Source organism: Nanorana parkeri, unplaced genomic scaffold, assembly GCF_000935625.1.
Source record: "Nanorana parkeri isolate BGI_ZX_2015 unplaced genomic scaffold, ASM93562v1 scaffold74, whole genome shotgun sequence".
Lineage (NCBI taxonomy): Eukaryota > Metazoa > Chordata > Amphibia > Anura > Dicroglossidae > Nanorana > Nanorana parkeri.
In genome coordinates, this window is record NW_017306342.1 from 799,173 (window position 1) to 815,538 (window position 16,366).

The following is a 16,366-nucleotide window of genomic DNA, read 5'->3' on the forward strand; positions in this document are numbered from 1 at the left end:
ATACCTGAATAAGAAAGAGACAGAGAAAGTGGAAAGTTGGAGCTGGGAAAAGAAAAAACAGGGAACCTAACACAAAAAGGTCAAAATAGTAAAAGAGTAAAGCAGTATAAAGCAGAATGTGTTGGGCTGAGATCACTTCCTTTGTGCCTGCAGTTTAATTTGACATCTACAAGAAAATACAACCATAAAAGCTACTGTTCTTGTAAAAAGGACACTGTAATAAATGTTATTTAAAGGTTGTCTTGTGAAGCTTCATGAACTCTAAATAAACAGCATTTCAGCAAAAGCCTGAAATGAATAATGTGACATAACAAGGTTAGGAAACAGAAGGCAGGAATATTTAAAGGTAGGAAACAACTATGTTTCAACTCTATGAAACAAAGAAGGTAGCCAATGAACACTTGAAACCAGGCTCACACGGAGTACAACATTTTAGTCTGGTTTCCCTGTCCCAGCAAATCTTTACAGACTCACCTCCCAAAACCCTCATTATAAGTCTGACATAAACATCAAGCAACCTATGTAGCAGAAGGGCCTCTGCCCCTAGTAAGTCACACTTCTCCTAATAATGTTCACACTGTCTGGAAGTGCAGAGCTTAACCCTTCTGCAGATTGTCATTTTAATTTAAAACTTAAAATGCATTCTACTTATTTTTATATATCTAAATATGATCAGCTTAAAACAGACCCATACCAATAGTGAGTTCATCCCCTTGTTTGTAATCTGTTATGTTCAAGACTACGTAGATTCATTTGCATGTTAATTTTTAATGGCTATTCTATTTATCTTTGCAACTCTTCCATCTGATTTGCAGTTGTGCGCCTTGAGGTGCCCACCCTACCCTATTTTGTTTCTTCCCCTCTCTTCCTCCCTTTTCCCTAAAACCTTGCCTTATCCTCTCCCCACACTTTGTTTGTTTCCCATGAGGTGTTATCTAAACATGTTTTGTCCATGAGGTGTCGTCTAAATGGCTGTATCTTATAGTTTGAACTTACTTGTTTATCATTCTATTACCCCCTGCCTAAGCAGCGACCTCCTAATATCATTTTTTATATCTGTTTCAATTTGTTACACCTTTGTACTCTGTCACTTGTCTCTTGCATTTTCTTCTTGCCTGTGTTTGTTCAGTATAAATAAAAATCCAATAAAAACATTGATAAATAAAAATAAACAGACCTGTACCAGATTTATTTTTTTAATAACCAAGCCCTCTGGAAAGTTGGATAGGAAATATGCTAAATACTTACATTTTTTCTCAATACTTTCTATGAACCCCTATGGCACTAGCCATGTGAGCAAGACTAAGCCATTGGTTACATAATCTCTGCAGAAGGAGAAGATAAGAGTCCTACAGAGTTCCCATTCCCCTCAACCCCTTTAAACTTTCCATAGTGCATTACTTAAAATATTTTTGTAAAAGACAGTGGGGGGATAGTGCTTTACAACTATTTATTTTGACCGCATGCATGGTAATGCACGGCACTCTGTGTAGTGCATTGCACTCCCATTTTTTTAGAAAAGCACTACCAATGCACAAGCATAGTAGGTGCTGATGGAACTACGCTGCAGCACACAACATCATACATGCTGTGCATTGTGGTGCAATGACTTGAAAAATGGTGTGGCTTTTCTTCCATTATGTGTGTTGGCAACCTATTGTATGAATGCACAGCACACATTAAAGCAAAAAATACTAATTTTTTTTCATTACAGTAAGGTTGAGGTTTAGGTTTTACATGATAGCTTAATACACTTAATACATAATTGAAATAAACACTAATTGTAAATCATTCTTCTGTATGTTATAACAAAAGGATGATTGTTGTCGATAGCAATTCCAGCCTTTATATATGGGAGCCTTACTTATTCTCTAAAAATGCAGTTTGCCTGTGTCCTTATAAGAACACATGTTCCAGGTACAGAAGACACTATTAGTTGTCTCTGAATTACAAGGAAGGGTGGCACCAATTTCCCTGGAATTTCTGGCTTTACAAATGCACAGAGGTAAGCCACAGGCAAGCCCCATGGTTAAAGGTCTCAAAAAAGGTCTCAGGTGAAACTAATTTTGTTCCTTGTATACTTGGATTTTCAATTACCAAAAAAATAAAAACACAAAATGAACACAATATTCTAAAGTGCAATATAATATTTGTGTGGGGAATAGGAATCGGGCAGTATTTGCTTATTATTGAGAACAAATAGTAGACCTTGTCCTAGAATGCATATTTTTAAGAGTCTAACCACAATCACACCCATATATATTTTAGAACCACTTCAAATCAGAATATGCAAATTTCTTGGTGGAAACTGAACCCATACCCCAGCAATCCTAGAGTGGTAACTACTGAGCCACTACGCTGCCCAGGATAGTTTGAACCATAGGAAATTCAGCACATGGCTACAGACACAATGCAAGTCTCCTAAAAACTTTACAGCTCCACCATCTAGATGCAGTAATGGCAGCAGTAATTACAGAACAGCTATTTCGTTTGATTTTATTTGATGATGTCACTTTTCTAAAAGAGTTTCCCAAAAATGATTTCCTGCTTATAGACAGCAAAGGAAAGTAGTCCACATTAGCAAGATGACATGTTTGTTTAGATGAGTTACTACATGAGTCAAAACACCTGCCAAACCATTTGTAGTTCACGCCAAAGTCTTGTCACTTTTAATGTGCTAAGCAGGGATTCAATAGTTATTTGTTATCTGCTACAAGCAGCTCAGCTCCATTCCCACTGCACTACTATATGAGATTCTCAGATCTGCAGCTAATAAAGTGCATAGAACCATTATCCTTATCTGAAACCTGACAAACGTATGTCAGCATCCAGCAGAATCATGTATAATATGGAATGAAATGCTTCTGTGTTACTATATCCAGAGTATTAGCTACTGTAGCCAACGTTCTGCACTTTTCTCAGAAGGTAATCTACTGCAAGATACCCTTGCTTCCCCTTGGCTTTAATAATAAAACAAAGCCTGAGACTGTCTAATGTAAGAGGGATGTACTATTTTGTCATATAGTAAAGTTTACTCTACCTGACAACCTTTAACAACTTAACAGTCTGAAAAAATAAAACAAATGTACTCTCAGAATGAGTGTAAAAGGGGACACTACAAAATACAAATGTGGGAATTCACAACTTATGAAAGCACTATCGGGTGTATTCATAAAACATTTGCATAGGAATTTTCTTTTCTTTCGCACTCCCGTCCGAAAATGTGAAAATTCTTGGGCGGCCGCAAAGCATCTTGGGGCGTGCGCATGCGCAGTTCACATTTTCGGCCTGGACGCGAGGAGAGACACAAGTTATGTCTATGGACGCATGCACCCGCATGCAGACACTGTGGGACAGGAAGTTCCAGCAAGCTCAGAGGATTCAGCGCTGGATCGGAGACCAGCCGCAGCGCTGGAGGGACAGATGAAAAGGAAGGAAAGAAGAAGATCGGATTAAAGGAGAACTATGAGGTGAGTGCTTTTCACTCACCTCATAGTTCTAGCCAACCTGTGACAATGAGACTGTCACAGGTCGGCTCAGTAGAACGGGAAGTGAGCGAACACATACCGGCGTTCACTCACCTCTCGATCCAGTCACGGCTCTCTGCTGTGACAGGGGAGGGCCTGGATTCCTCCCTACCCTAAGGAGAACTATGGGGAAAAGACTTAACCCCATAGTTCTCCTTTAATGGTCCCTGTAATTGGGGGTGTGGCAGGGGTGTGTCTATTGCTTATATACATTTTGCTGGAAGGTGTCCCTCTTTCTCATCTCAGAAAGTTGTGAGGTATAATAACACCAAAAGTTGATAAAATGTTAACCATGCTTTGTATGAGTAAAAACAAAGAATTTTAATTCAGTAAGAGTTTAGCTATTGAAACATGCAATTGTACAAAAACATTTCATATTACAAAAGCTTTTATGGGAAATTTCAAAAGCTAAAGTAACGTTTACACATTTGGAAGTGAGGATAATCCATTAAGCTTTCCATTTAGCCAAGTTTATACAAACAGAATGGTGTAATAGAAATGATTTACTGGCATATAAACAGTATACATCTGTACTGTTCAAAGGCTAAGGAACAAAAGCATACACAGTGACCATAATGCAAAATTAAAGTTTGGCTTCCCGTTTCAACTGATGCATTCTGCCCAAAGGTCTTATTTGACCATAAAAGCCAAAACAAATCAGATGGAATAATAAGCATTTTCTTTTTTTAAATGTTAGTATGTCTTTCTAAAGTTGTTGATGCCATTTCTACTATAAAATTGTTTCCTATCTTGTTTAAAAAAGGAGACCCTTGATTCCAAATTCCTCTTTTTTGGACACCTCTATTTCCCCTATATATTCCCGGAAGGGGTTGGTTCAGCTGTTGTGTACAGAACATGGGGATATGTGCACCTAATGTGTTACCAAAAAATAGATTACTGCAGCAAATAGAATCTAATTTTCTAGCAGATCTGCTGGGAGTATCAGAAATGTGTATTTGATTGTAGGTGTGTTTGTACCATATGTGTAGGGTGTGACATACCCCTTCTAGCTTGCTCCATCCACAAGCAACAGTGAAGATCCCTGTAGCATCATGTAGAGAGCAAGGAGAGGTCCTGTCCATAGTCTATGCTTGTGTAGCTGTCAGTGTTACAACCAGGGGGTTGAAACAAGGGGGGAGGGTATGTAGCAGGTCATCATGTAGAGAGCAAGGAGAGGTCCTGTCCGAGGTTTATGTGTCACCCAGATTCCTCTCTTACACCTTCCGGAACCTCTAGTAAGCCCCAGGTTTTCCCATCCTTGTCAACAACTTTTTTCAGTAAGTTGTTTAAGGTGACGCATTTGCGAACCTCTGTACATCATCCTCAGACTGATGGCTTAGTAGAGCGATTTAATAAAACCTTAAAGAGCATGCTGAAAAAGGTTGTTGACAAGGATGGGAAAACCTGTGGCTTACAAAGAGGTTCCAGAAGGTGTAAGAGAGGAATCTGGGTGACACATAAACCCTGGACAGGACCTCTCCTTGCTCTCTACATGATGACCTGCTACATCCCCTTTACAATGTATGCTATTGTGTATAAAATAACCCTCCCAAAAATGGCAGTGTAAACCATATAACCACCATACTGGTATTGCTATTCAGGGAATTGCTATTCAGGGAAATCTGTGTTTATGCAGTGTTCACAAATGAACAAATAATATAAATGTTAAATACAAACATGTTTTATATACAGCTATAGTGTACACATATTTAAAACTATCAGAGGGCATAAGTATCTGTATTTCGTTTCAGAAACGTTGCAAAAATATTTACCTTAGTATATGGTACATCACACACATTTGTTTCTATACACATTATAACAACAATTAAAATTGACATTACAATCTGTTTTATAAAAAAATGTTTATACAACTGACTTTTTGTACGCTCTAAAAAAATAAACTGAAAAAAATCTTCAATATACAAAAAAAGCTACAACTACACTAAAATGATTCAAAATGTATGTCAAGGCAAAATTAAACCAAAAAATTATATTTTGTAAATCTTTGCAATACATGCACATTTTCCCATGTTTTGTCCCTTTAAATATGCTGCAGGTAAATATACACAAATGACATGTCCCCTGCCACTGATTGGTCACTGGTCACAGAGACTGTCAGAGATTAGGATTTTGTGGATGCTCTACATTGGCAGAAAATAATGCAGGGCACCATGTGGACTCTCCTTCTGCCTCCTGCAAGTCTAAGATCTTTTTCAGCCCCTGTGATGATGCCACAAGGGCTAAGAAGAGGCATTGCACCACACAGGGACAAGGTAATTAAAAAAGAGAGGGAGGTTTGCTGGTTTTGGATAAGTTTGATTTATTTTAGTTTTACACCTATTTTTTGTATTTTTAATCAACTTGAGCTATAGAGCTCTGTAAACTAAAGGCTTCTTTCAACACAGCAGATAAAATAGATAAACATGTGAAAAGTAGCCTAGAGCTCCACTTGCTGGCATGAACTTAGAGTATAAAATATGCATATGCGAACAGTGGACAACAAACCAGCTGCAGTTTTACACCATTGTTTCTTCCTTTCTTTGTTGATTAAAAGGATAGCTATTTTTATAAACCAGTGTTACCATGTGGATATTACACTGATGTGAACAGGTACATTGATGAACGTATGTCAAAATATGTGACATGTAATGGTTTACCCTAGGGATGTTCAGATTCTTTTCCAGCTCCAAGACTAGACTAGAGAAAAATTCAAAAGCTAGGAGGCAGCTGTAATTTTTAAGGAGCATACAGAGCTCCTGGAATTTGTGCATCCCCATTTTAATGTATGGCTTGTTTTTTATAAATATATTTATATTAGGGATGCACTAATACCATTTTTTCAAGTACAAGTACTGATACTTGTTTTGTTTTTTATAAATATATATTAGGGATGCACTGATACAATTTTTCAAGTACAAGTACTGATACTTGTCCAAGTACTCACAGATACAAGTATTGATACATTTCTTTTGGTGTTACAGTGACAGTTTTTCTAAAACAATAAAGACTAATGATTTCAGGACAGTGGTGGAGTGCCAGAGCCGGGTCCCAGCCACAACCGCTGCAACCTTTCTCGTGAAAATGCCAAGTATCGGCACTGATATCTGAACTGGTATCTGAACATCCCTAGTTTACCCTGTGTATACTTTCAAAAGTGAAATAAACAATTATAAAAATGTGCAAATTTAATTTTTCATATTAACAACTAAGATTTCTAAAATTAAAAAAGTATATTTTAACTCTTGAACATAAATAAATTACATTTATACAAAACAACAATTGTACTCCCTTTACTTTCTGCATTCAAGGCTATTGAGCCAGCTGCCAATATTACATATATTTTTCCCATTTCTTTTTTATGAACATACATATATCTCTTAGAATTGGATCTTCTTTATACAGTTTCAAATCATTCTCTGCTGGCCAGTATATACCACCATTTTACTGCCTAGTTTTCTGATTAAAGCTGAAAAAGAGTTTGTCATATTTCCCACTCCCCTGAAAAAAAGACCTGATGTCAGGGAGATGATTGAGAATTGCTTTTTCAAGCGGTGTCAGTTTTATGGTCCATTTAATTGGCTGATATCACCAAACTCGTGTATTTGCTGACAAAGTTACACCAGACACGAGCGCCAATGTTGAAATGGAAACCCCCCTCCCTTCTGCTTTTTTTTGGCTAATGTAAAGAACATAAAATGTCTGGCAAGAAATGATAGAAAAGCGTACAAAAGAAAAATGCTCACGTTCACTACAGTTTGCATTGGTACTTGTAACTGATGTTTTCATTTTTAACTGATAAGTCTGCAGTAATGATGCATTAAACAGTTCACACTTTACATTTGATGCTTGAAGTAAAAGAAAAACATCAATCAGACTAATGTGGAATGTTAGAAGCTGGCAGAATATAAATTAGTAACATGCATTTTATGTGCAACTATATAAAAAGGTGAAGCTTAAGCATTTTCACATTTTCATTAAGCCACTGTGCCACTGGAAGTACCCATGGACCTTTGCTTCTATGTCTAGAGCATACCGAAAAGGGATAATAGTTTCCAAAGGTGAAAAAAAGAAGTCAGTACTCATTGACCTTTAACTGAGAGGTTTACACAGTTTGCATGAAATGTCCAAGATACATTGAGCAATGACAACTTAATCTACTGAACATCAGGTGCATAACCACTTCTAGCTACAGGCTCTTATATTTGTAGAAATATGCAAACTGTGACCATGACCATGGTAACTTTGCTGGATGCACACAGTCCTGTCTTCTACAGATTTAACACTTACCTGGCAAATACCACTGATGCACATATCTGGAGAGTCTGTGTTACACCGTGTACCATCTAAAACTTTAGGGGCCAGTTCGACAACAAAGTTTTTCCCCACGGCTTGACACTTCAAAGCACAGGGTGCCGTAGCATCACTATAGACTGGCTGCCACTCGTAATACTGCCCCTGGTACTTGACGTCATTGTGTGCCGAACACTGCTGGGCCCTGAAGTCGCCAACATCAGAAGGACAGTCCTGCAAAATCAAGAAGCCATCAGAGAAATGTTTTAAAGTTGCAAAATGGAATAAAATGTGAATGTTGGCAAATGTTTAGCTGTCTAGCAGATTACTAGCAGATTAAAATAAATCAGTCTTCTAACACTAAGAAATTAAACTACATAAGTATAATGTTTCTTTTAGTCAACTTTCTACCAATATGAACGGAGTTGAAAAATGCTAGCACGGAAAAAGTTAGAGGTCAAGCAAAGAGGCTGGTTGTTGCTTTTACTATATAAAATATAACTCTAATACATAATAATAGTGTACAAAAAAATTAGTATTACTTTTGGTCGGATTCTGTTAAGGGTTGTGTTGAAAGCGGTTTTAAAAACATGGACTAACCGTTATGTAAATGAAGTAAAAAATGCATAGTAAAAACATGAACTTTATGTACACAGCCAGAACCTTATTTATGTGCAGATCTGAATGACATTGGCCTTTCAGTAAGGTTAACATCTCAAAACAGGACTAGAGTGAAAGATGTTGTGTGCTGCCACAGAGATGCTTGACTCTTCAATAAATGTGCTAACATCTGGAATAAATAGACTTTGTTATTACTGTAACTGAGAATCACGATTGGGTAGATTTTACCCAACCTGTAGCTGGTAACTTTAGCTGTCTCCCAACATTAAATAGCTTTAGCATTCTGACCAATGTAATATTTCACTGAGCTTAATCTAGACAGACTATTCTCAATAAAATGACACCTGTATCAACTAATTGAACAATGAAGACATTATAGAACTTTTTAGAGGGAATGAAAAGTCTACCAGGAATGTCTATCTAGAGTAGAGATATTCTACAAAGGTTTTCCATAAAGTGCCTGTAAGATGCCTACGCCAATAGAAGAACCTCAATGCAAAAAATGTATTCTTAGAAAGTTACAAATGCCATTTTAAGTGGCATTTGATAATTTATATCATAAGCTATTAATACAAATGTATTGAAGGAGAGAAATAATAATCTGAGATAAGGAAATATCACACTAGAGAATTTATACCCTGAAATGTTCTTAACTGATAACAGAATGAATTTTCTTCAGGTGCTTGCACCTTTCCATTAGGGTTGCACAGATACCAAGTACAGTACTCGGTACAAGTACGAGTACATGTACCGATACTTTTGAGCTCCAAGACTACACTAGAGAAAAATTCAAAAATTAGGAGGCAGCTGTCATTTGTAAGGAGCACACGGAGCTCCTGGGATTTGTACATCTCTGTTTTAATGTACGATTTTGTTTTTATAACTATAAATAAAGGGATGCACAGATACCAGTTTTGCGAGTACGATTACTGGTACTTGCCGAGTACTTACAAGTACGAGTACTGATACATTTTTGTTTATTGTCATGTGACAGTTTTTCTAAAACAATACAGACTAATGATTTCAGGACAGTGGTGGAGTGCCAGAGCAGGGTCCCAGCTGCAACCACTGCAACCCTGGTAGTTCTCATGAAAATGCCAAGTATCTGTACTGGTACTCAAAAAGTATCTGTGCATCCCTACTTTCCATGCTTATGTCTTGAGGGAAAACAATTTATATTAGAATTTAAGTTCAAGCCGACCTTGCACCTAAATGTATCCCACTCCTTTTAGCTCCCCAGCCCCATCCCCATCCTCATGCAAATTGTGCATGAGATCTGGGATACACAAATTTCCCAGGATACTACAGTGAAGATGAAATCACCAGCATCTAGGTAAGTGGGCTGGAAGCTGGGGTATAACGTAAGGAAAAGGTTAGAGAACTGAACAATGTAGGCCAAAATAGCGGATTTGGAAACATTAACAATTCATCTCACTTTCCAGTTCAGCTATGTTGTCCTAGAGTGTTCACTTCTCCTGCCTTCTCCAAACTCTTCACCCTTTTGTGATTAACCCTGATAGTTTTAAACAAACTTTAAGTAAGAGAAAAGTAAATGAAAGCCTAACTCCATCTACCATGTTTTCAGCAGTTACAGAAAGTTTTTTTTTCTTTTGAAAAAAGTTTTGAACCATATGAATAAAAGATGAGTATTGTTAGCATTCCTGCCAGTAATATATGGTTATCCTATCTCCCGTAACAACCACTTTTGCTGTACAGCTTATTCTGTTAAGGAAAGTAGAAAAATAACAGATCTAATTTCAGGAACAAAAGAACAAATAATAAAGACTGCATTGTAAAAGTCAATGTTTATTTTGCCTATACTTCCGCATTAAGTCATAATTATAGGACTGTAGTTTTTGGCCTTGTTCTGGAACATGGTCTGAACTGAGACCTGGAGGTGAATATGTTAAAAGGTACCTATGGTCAAAACTAAATGTGTGTTCTATATTGAATTTTCATACATTGTATCCCACTCTAATTAAAAATGTCCATCTAGAAGTTGGTAAACTTACTTATTGAAGATGCCCATAGGATGTACTCTATCACAACTCACAGAGTCTGCCTTCTGAACTACAACTCAACATCTAGACAATGTAACATTATCATTGTTTGCTGGAAGCAATGCATTATGGGCTGTGTAGTTTTGAGAAATTGAGATTGGATCACATCAAAAAGCAAGGAAAGAGATGCAAAGCACACTGGGAATTCAGGAAGTTGATGGAAGTAATGAGCAGACAGAAGGCAACACTCACTACATTAAATTTATTTTTTCAAGTAAGCTTTGATTGCATTATCAAAAACAACTATAGTACGTATTCCTATGTCAATGCTAATGTAATAACAGGACAGTATATGCTGGGACTTTGGTTTAGTATCCATATCTGCAAGCGTGCTAGCCATGGTTATCTTGAGAGAGGAAATGGGCAAGAATGCCTCCAATCACCCATGTAAGAAACATACCCGAAGATAGACTGTATGTTTTTGTCTGGATCACCCAGTACCTAGGAGCTGAAGGGTAATGATAAAGATGGCCAGGTTGTATGCCTGGCTGGCGTAAAGAGTAACCCGCACATCTACCTAGAGTATGGTTTGGACTATGCCAACTTGCTGAAGATCTTCTCTTCTATTTGGAGGCCAAGACTCAACAATGAGTGTGGACTTTGAAGAACAAATTAATAAAACACTTAAACTGTCCAAATAATATTTTATAAAACGATCTCCAGTGTCTTATCGTAAAGCTTGCAGTGCCCTTCATTGCTTTCTAATCTAAAAATTAATAGAAGTCAAATATGTAAACAAAGACAAATGTGGTTAAATGGTCCAGCTATGGTAGCACTAAAATCTTATGAGTACTCTGGGCAGTAGGACCAAGAAATCAGGTCTTTGTGAACATACATCTCTATGTGGCTTGTGTTACTGTATATTAACTCATCTTTTCATTTCACAAGGATTTGATGCTGATTAATATTAAAAAAAAAGAAGTGTATTCATTCTGCATAAGGCTATAGTATATCTGGCCTTTACAAAAATCAGGCCCTGCAGAAAGAAATACAGTATGTTGCAGTACCACAGCAGTTAAAGAGCTACAGGTTGCCTTAGCATACTCACAACATTTTCAGAGTGTGTAAAGGAATGAGTCATGGTTAATGTATTTGCATGGAATGAATCATTCCTGTGGTTCTAATAATAAACAATTAAACAATATCATAACTGTTGTATATATTACAAAGTTAGTGAAATATGTGCACACCACAACAGATCCTGACAGAGTAACATCGTGTAAACTGGCTCCCAGCTCCTTACCATAAAAAGCACTTGAAAGAAAAGACACATGAAACCAATTTCACTGTAAAATAATTCTAGTCTTCTGCTTATGAAGACATTTATATTATGTGGGGCCATGCCATGCTCTCTCTAGTGTTGTATGCAGACTCATGCTCGTCCTTAGTGTATCTCCATTTGTGAACAAAGGCTGTTGTAATTAAACTTACAGACAAGATGTAACAAAAGACAAAAGGAGCATGTTGCAAATAAAAAGAAATTGGTGAATTCCTTACATAAAACATGACATGGTTTACAAAATAAAGTTAAATTGCCTGGATTGTTATCTAACCTGGACAAGTTATATATAAAGCATAATACTTTAAAAGCCCACATAAGAACCTCATTATTTTTAAAGCTTAAAAATAAACTGCTGAATTAGTGGTTTTCTGTTCTGAAATCAGAAGATGGTGCTTTCTCCTCTAGACAAAGGAAGCGCGGGATTTTAGCGATTAACTTGAAGAGATTTGATTAGGGGAAGGTTAAGGGTTATTTTATAAGGTTAAGGTTAGATTTTAGGGGGTTAAAAGTTATGTTAGGATTAGGGTAAATGTTAAAGTGTAAATGCACTTTGAAAGTACACTATTCTTCCCCTCCTCAGATGCAAACCTATCTCCATCCCTTAGCCTCTCACAATGTTTACATCCTTCTATAAATCTGCTCTTAGTTGGACACATCTGCGCAAAATATTCCTATTGACCACTATGTGACCATCTCTCAAGGCCAGAGATACTCCGGAGACATTTCCCTAGTGGCTTATGGAGATCTACGATGGAGTAGCAGTGCAGAAAAGATTTTCATGGAAAGGTTGTAACCATTGAAAGAGGCTGTGGGAAAAGGGGTAAGCATGCATCTAGGAAGGGTGGGGTAGTTAAAGTCATATGGGGGGCAAAAAGGTTCACTTTCAAAAGTGCACTTATGCTTTAGGAAAGTGAGGCTTCAGGGTTTAGGTCTTGGTTCATCCAATTCATAATGTACAATATTTCAAGAATTAGTTGACCTTTACATCACCTTCCCCCAAAAATTACTTATGCATTCCAGCTTCTGTAGTATATTAAAAAGCAGTCCTCAAGTTTTGAAAAAAGAGACTTCGTTTTCAAGGTATACCTGTAGATGTAGGTCCTGTGCTGATGGGGCTGTGCTCCCACTGGCCAACCTGACCTGCAATTTAGGCAGGAAGGGGAGGGTTGCCTACTCTAGAAGTTTGCTGGCTTGCCTGGGAGCAGCAATACACTTAGGGGTCTATTTATCAATGTCTTCACACAACTTTAACCCATGATTCACACATATTTCAAATGTTCATTTATTGGAATAATGTGTGTATCTAAACCCTTTTTTGATCAGAATAACAAACATTTGACTATTAACCTCCCTGGCGGTATGATTATGTCAGGAATTTTGTACCAAAAGCAGTACAATTTTTTGCATGGAAATTGGTTGTTTATATTGTAGGCCTGTAATTCTTAGTAAATCTTAGGAATAACTCACCTAAATCTGTCCAAACAAGAGTCCAGTAGACATCCCAGTTATGATAAAGTTTGAAACACGAAATTAAAAAATTATAAATAAATTTAAGAAATATGGACAAAGCTCTAGGGACAAAATTGAAGTCAAATAGTTTGATACAAAAGTGTAATCATATCTGATTAGATTGTATTGTGTGTATTCTATGTACATTACAACTTTTCACTTTTGAATTTCCCGCCTGCTGTGACGCCCGAAAACGAAACTAAAAGTCAGATGCCGGCTTTTAGTTTCATTTTCGGGCCGCGTACAGCAGAGGACGCCGCGGGCTCGCAGGGACAAGGTGAGTGTCACTTTTCTCTGCAACCCCGAGTCTGGCTCGGGGTTACCGCTCCTAGCATTGAAAATTCACCCCGAGCCGGACTCGGGATTACTGCCAGGGAGGTTAAGAAAAAGGTATGCAAAAGAAAGTGAGGTAGCTAGGAGGGTAGGGGCTGTCACTTCCTAAACGATTACATTTGCCTGGGGATTTAGGGGAAGGTGAGAGCACTGGAGGCACAAGGGTCTATTCGCGAAGCAGCCGAAGGATCTAGCCATGGTTTTTGGCTGATCCTTCGGCTAGCTTCGGTCCCAGGACACCTTCGGTTCAGTAGAACCGAAGGGCTGCTGTACGGGCTATTCACTATAGTCGGCCGAGCGGCTCAGGTGCGGCTCAGCTGAGCCGAGGTGAAAGCCGAAGCTGGCCGAGCGGCCGGCCACGAAATTTTTTTTCTTTTTTTTGACGGCAGCAGAACCGCCGGCCAATAGAAAACAGTTGGGCGGAGCTAGCTGTCACTGCTAGCTCCGCACAATCGTTTAGCTCCGCACTATTTATTTTTTAACTTCTTTTCACTATTTTTCTGTTCTGTTCGGTCCTCTCGGCATTCGGCTATTCACTCACTGCTGTTCGGCATCTATAAGAATAGACCGAACAGAAGCGAGTAGCCTGCCGGAGGTTAGATGTTGAGTCGAACTTCTTCTGCACTTCGGGTCGGCCGACCCGAAACCACGCATAGCCACCCGATGTACAGCTGATTTCAGCCGATATATGGCTTTTTTTTACGGCAGCAGAACCGCCGGCCAATAGAAAACAGTTGGTCACTGTCACTGCTAGCTCCGCACAATCGTTTTCTATTTATTTTTTTGAACTTTTTTTACTATTTTTCTGATCTGCTCGGTCCCACAGAGGGAGCAAGCAGAACAGCCGAGCCGAATGCCGCTCAGCGGCATTCGGCTATTAAATAAATTGTCTCTGTTTCTTTGCTCTGCGTGGTGACAAAAGTTCACTGTAAATCTTTCAGCAGCGAAAGATGGAAATAGCCCATGGAGTCACGGCCTTCTTCAGACATCAAATATTATTTGTTATCTGTGCTTGTCCTGGCTTATAATCATTAGGGGTCATTGTGGGGGGAATAATGTTTCTGTGACCATCACCACCCCTGGCATCTGTGAAAAGCTAAGAGAAGAAAGGGCACATGTGTAGATCCTATTTTTTTTTTTTACATAGCAAGCTTTTAGTATCTTAAAATTGCAAAGAGGTTATAATAAATCACCTATTTCGATTAGTGGAGGTTTTATTACAGAGTATTTCCTCATTGAATCCACTAGGGTTGCCACCTCATCCCTTAAATACCGGACACATATGAATTACACAAGCACAGTGGTTAAATAGCTTGACGGCACATTCAAACTTCTGCAATTAAGAGAGTGTATACATATTCAGTATAAATGATTAAGTGTGGTTTCTACTGTGTTGCATTTAATGTGCATTTTACTATATGAATGTACATGCATTTTACATGTTCTACCATTCATTTTCTGAAAACTGTAAACAAACCCCACCACACAAAAACACATAGGTGAAAACTGTACCACTGAACCCAATGAGACATTACTGCACATAACTGGATGTAGTTAAAATGTTCCTAAAGCACAGGTGTGTAATAACAGCCCCTCAGCCCCCGTCTTAGATCAGCTATAGAACCTGTGTCATACTATATACAGTGTATATATATATATCAGGTGTAAAAGGATAGAGGTAGCAGTGAAATGTTTAAGAGTCAACTGCTTCTAAACTTTCATATTTGCACTGTGAAAAAGGTGACACCTAATTTATACAGAAGCTATAAAACAATGTAATTGTATGATTGTATTAAAGCCATCACTTTGTATGTGGTAAATATTAGGAAACAGGATCAAAGTGTTCCTTCCTAGAAATCCCATGCAGAGGGAACTTCTAAAATAAATAATTGATCTCTGAAAGGATAAGAGTGGCTATAATGATGACTATTTGTCACAACACCGGAAAATGCTTAGTAGAACACAGACACACATAGTGTAAACTGAATGTTTGTTTTGACCTGCATTCCTGCTTTGTGTTCCCTTGTGAATTAATGACCGCTTTCTAAAGTCTTAATAATCTGTTTTCAGTTTGGTAACATTAGCTGGATGGATTGCAGAAATGTTATAGAGTAATTATGATCTAAAAAAGATGTAAGCTGTGTGAATATGTCATTTAATTTGAATGTTTGTTGTTTTTGAACATTAACCTCTAGTACCACTAAACATGTGTTTTCCCATCTTTCAGATAGCTGTGTGTTAATCACCAGGATTTGAAAATCCATTTCAAGAGAATTCAAAGAAATGAATAGTTTTGCTTCACAGGCAATTTTGACCAGTGCAGTTATATCTTGGCGTGGGATCGTCATCGATCTGGGGAGTGAGCAGGGGAATTGGTGGATGAACTTTGTACTTACTATGTGGTAAATCACATATGAATCCATCTGCAAAGGCATCCAACTATAGTAAACCGGAGCCTTTAAAGGCCGTGACACACTGCACGCGAAGCCGTGCAGAGCGAAGCAAAGCTATCCGGCTCGTCCGTAACAACCTGCCAGCTGTCGCATTGCGACGCGCTGGTTTATATGCGCGAGCAGATTGGCTGAAGTTGAAATTGTTCATCTCAGCACGCTCAGCTCTGCGAGCTCTCGCAAGCTGAGGTGCCGAGCAGAAAATTACATGACACACTGCTCGCAAAGGCAGCGCGCCCCCGCTCCGCGCTGCTTCGCGTGCAGTGTGTCACGGCCTTAATGGGCTCTGGGCAC

General features: G+C 38.3%; 1 protein-coding gene across 1 annotated transcript in view; it reads right to left on the reverse strand.

Moving 5' to 3' along the window:
* ADAMTSL3 (ADAMTS like 3) overlaps positions 1 to 16,366 on the reverse strand; it is a 272,367-nt gene that overhangs the window by 131,596 nt on the left and 124,405 nt on the right. Inside the window, exon 5 of the mRNA XM_018576681.1 lies at positions 7,815 to 8,051. Coding sequence (XP_018432183.1) covers positions 7,815 to 8,051 — 237 coding nt within the window. The remainder of the gene's footprint in view (positions 1 to 7,814; positions 8,052 to 16,366) is intronic.